The sequence below is a fragment of the Epinephelus moara genome, chromosome 23 (genome assembly GCF_006386435.1).
Source record: "Epinephelus moara isolate mb chromosome 23, YSFRI_EMoa_1.0, whole genome shotgun sequence".
In the NCBI taxonomy this organism is placed as follows: domain Eukaryota; kingdom Metazoa; phylum Chordata; class Actinopteri; order Perciformes; family Serranidae; genus Epinephelus; species Epinephelus moara.
Genome location: NC_065528.1, coordinates 34,268,235 through 34,271,028, shown reverse-complemented (window position 1 = coordinate 34,271,028; position 2,794 = coordinate 34,268,235). Strand labels below are relative to the sequence as shown.

At 38.0% G+C, this 2,794-nt stretch overlaps 2 protein-coding genes across 2 annotated transcripts in view; one reads left to right on the top strand and one right to left on the bottom strand.

Moving 5' to 3' along the window:
• The window catches only part of calua (calumenin a), a 7,696-nt gene extending 6,083 nt beyond the window's left edge, over positions 1-1,613 (top strand). Inside the window, exon 7 of the mRNA XM_050036792.1 lies at positions 539-1,613. Coding sequence (XP_049892749.1) covers positions 539-643 — 105 coding nt within the window. The 3' untranslated portion in view covers positions 644-1,613. The remainder of the gene's footprint in view (positions 1-538) is intronic.
• Positions 782-2,794, bottom strand: part of opn1sw1 (opsin 1 (cone pigments), short-wave-sensitive 1) — a 5,572-nt gene continuing 3,559 nt past the window's right edge. The window contains exon 5 of the mRNA XM_050036791.1: positions 782-1,962. Coding sequence (XP_049892748.1) covers positions 1,858-1,962 — 105 coding nt within the window. The 3' untranslated portion in view covers positions 782-1,857. The remainder of the gene's footprint in view (positions 1,963-2,794) is intronic.

Here is a 2,794-nt window from a genome sequence, read left to right as displayed (position 1 = left end):
GACCTGTTTAACCCTTTAATCACTGACTTATACTCACCTGTTTAACTCTTTAATCACTGACTTATACTCGCCTGTAATCACTGACGTATACTCACTTGTTTAACTCTTTAATCACTGACTTATACTCGCCTGTTTAACTCTTTAGTCACTGACGTATACTCACCTGTTTAACCCTTTAATCACTGACGTATACTCACCTGTTTAACTCTTTAATCACTGACGTGTACTCGCCTGTTTAACTCTTTAATCACTGACGTATACTCACCTGTTTAACTCTTTAATCACTGACGTCTACTCACTTGTTTAACTCTTTAATCACTGACGTGACTCACCTGTTTAACTCTTTAATCACTGACGTATACTCGCCTGTTTAACTCTTTAATCACTTACGTGTACTCACCTGTTTAACTCTTTAATCACTGACGTATACCCACCTGTTTAACCCTTTAATCACTGACGTATACTCAGCTGTTTAACGCTTTAATTACTGACGTATACTTACCTGTTTAACACCAGTTTTTTTTCTGCCTTTGTTCAGGATGGAAAACTCACCAAAGATGAAATCCTCAACAACTACGACATATTTGTTGGGAGTCAGGTGACGGACTTCGGGGAGGCGTTACTACGACACGACGAGTTTTAGAGACGTAGCAGATTTTTAAATATTTACTCCTGTTTTTGAAGAATAATTTATTTTATACAGAAGCTTTTCACAACTGTGTGTGTTCACGTTTGGACTTTAAAAACTGCTTTGACAGGTCACTTTGATCTTTTTTAAGTATTTTACACATTTTATTTACATTTCTTCGGACCATATATTTTGTCCTTGTCGGGTTGTTTCTGCTCTTCACTGTGGTTGATGTTAGAGTTTTCACTTTTCTGCTGCTGTGATCAGTTTCCAGTTTTTGTAAATCTTCTGTTTGTGTTCATCGCTGACTGATTTCTGATCAGCACTCTCAGTCCAGTACCAACAGTTAAAGATAGTCCAGATCTTTAATGAAACTCTTCTCCACCAACATGGATCAGGTTCTGTTCTGGTTCCTTCACCTCACATTAAACTGTTTGATCAAACGTTAATTTGATCAGAACCTAAAGTTGGTTTCTACCTGTAAAATCACCATTTTTTTCTTGACCTGAAGTGAAAAGTGTGACATCATCAGTGGGTGTGTCCTGTTCTACATGTTAGAAAGAGAGGGCAGAGTCTTGGAGTTTTTTAATCGTTGATTCCTGCTGGTTTTGGGGTTTTTGGGGATAAAAACAAACATCGTTAGTGACAGAACAAAAGTTAGAGGGTGTGATTGGTGGTTTTACTTCGACTGTCGACTCGTGTTGTTTGTTCAACGCCTCGGTCGATGACACGTCTTTGATTTTATGGTTCTGCTCCAAACTGGTGGAAACGTGGGCTGGTTCACCTCATAGCACCAAGGGTCCAAAGAATCCTGAACTGAACCAGAACCAGTTTAAGAACCAGAAGTATATCAGATCAGATCAGGTGGTAAAGTGTGAGAATAAAGTCAAAGGATGTGTAAATGTCTTCAGAATATTCGCCATCATCAGTTTTTGTTCTCTCAAACTTTTACAGCCTGTTTGTCAATAAACATCCAAAGTGTGAAGCTTTTGTTTGTGTTTGTTTGTTTGAGTGAACGGATCCTTTAAATCCACATTTCTGTTGAAAATCAGTTTAAAAGTAACAGAGGACAAACAAACTCTTTATTAATATTTTATTTCTTTATTATTTTGATGCCTTTTATCTAAACACATGTTCTACAGTAAAATAAAGAAGAATCTGAAAAACTTTGTTTTATTTACATGTTTGTCAGAAACCTTCAGAGAATATTTTCTCTGTCAAGTTCAGTTTTATGAAGAAGACGTGGACACTGAGGACACTTCGGTCTTCGAGGAAACTTCAGATGATTCGTCCATTTTCTTTCCAAACACCGTCTCCATGATGCAGCCATTAAACTGCCAAGGAAAACAACCATCGTCAGGGGATTATTAAACCTGTCTGTCTGTCCTCCTGTCTGTCCTTCTGTCTGTCCTTCTGTCTGTCCTCCTTTCTGTCTGTCCTCCTGTCTGTCCTTCTGTCTGTCCTCCTGTCCCTCTGTCCTCCTGTCTGTCTCTCTCGGAACTCTCCAAGTGTTCGTCTAGTTTCTGTTTTATATTTATATTAAATATCATCAGATTATAAACATGATGGAACACAGGTCATTTCCTGTTTGTATTTATGTCTACCACTTCCTGTGTGATGTCACCACCACATATCAACTCATAGATATATATAATCATTAGATGACTCATTCCTGTGGCTACTGTGCGTCAACGTCGCCGCCATCTTGGGGAGGTCACGGCCGGCTAGCTAGTACTGTTGTGTATGGAGATAAGTCTTCAGCAAACTTGGCGTGATAAAATATATTTACAAAGTTTCTTATATATTTTTCATGTTTTATATATATATATTGGACTATCTTTTGATATTGTATTGTATTTTGTGCTTCAAGATTTTCTATTATTCTATTTTTTTATTATATTTAGACTGTTCGATGTATCACTGAGGTTGCATTTATGAATGATCCATATTTGTATTGATTTAATGTTAATCTGAACCAGCTGGTTTCTGTTAAAGGGCCAGTGTGTAAAATGGGTTGAAAACAGTGACATCAGTGGTCAAATTCTAGATTGCAGGGCTCACTCACTCACCCCTCCCGTCGGGTAAATGACGGTGGCCTCGTAGGGACAAAAAGCCTTGTGCAGACACAAGTTTTTCAGGAGTAGGTCTATCTAGCGAGTGAATGTT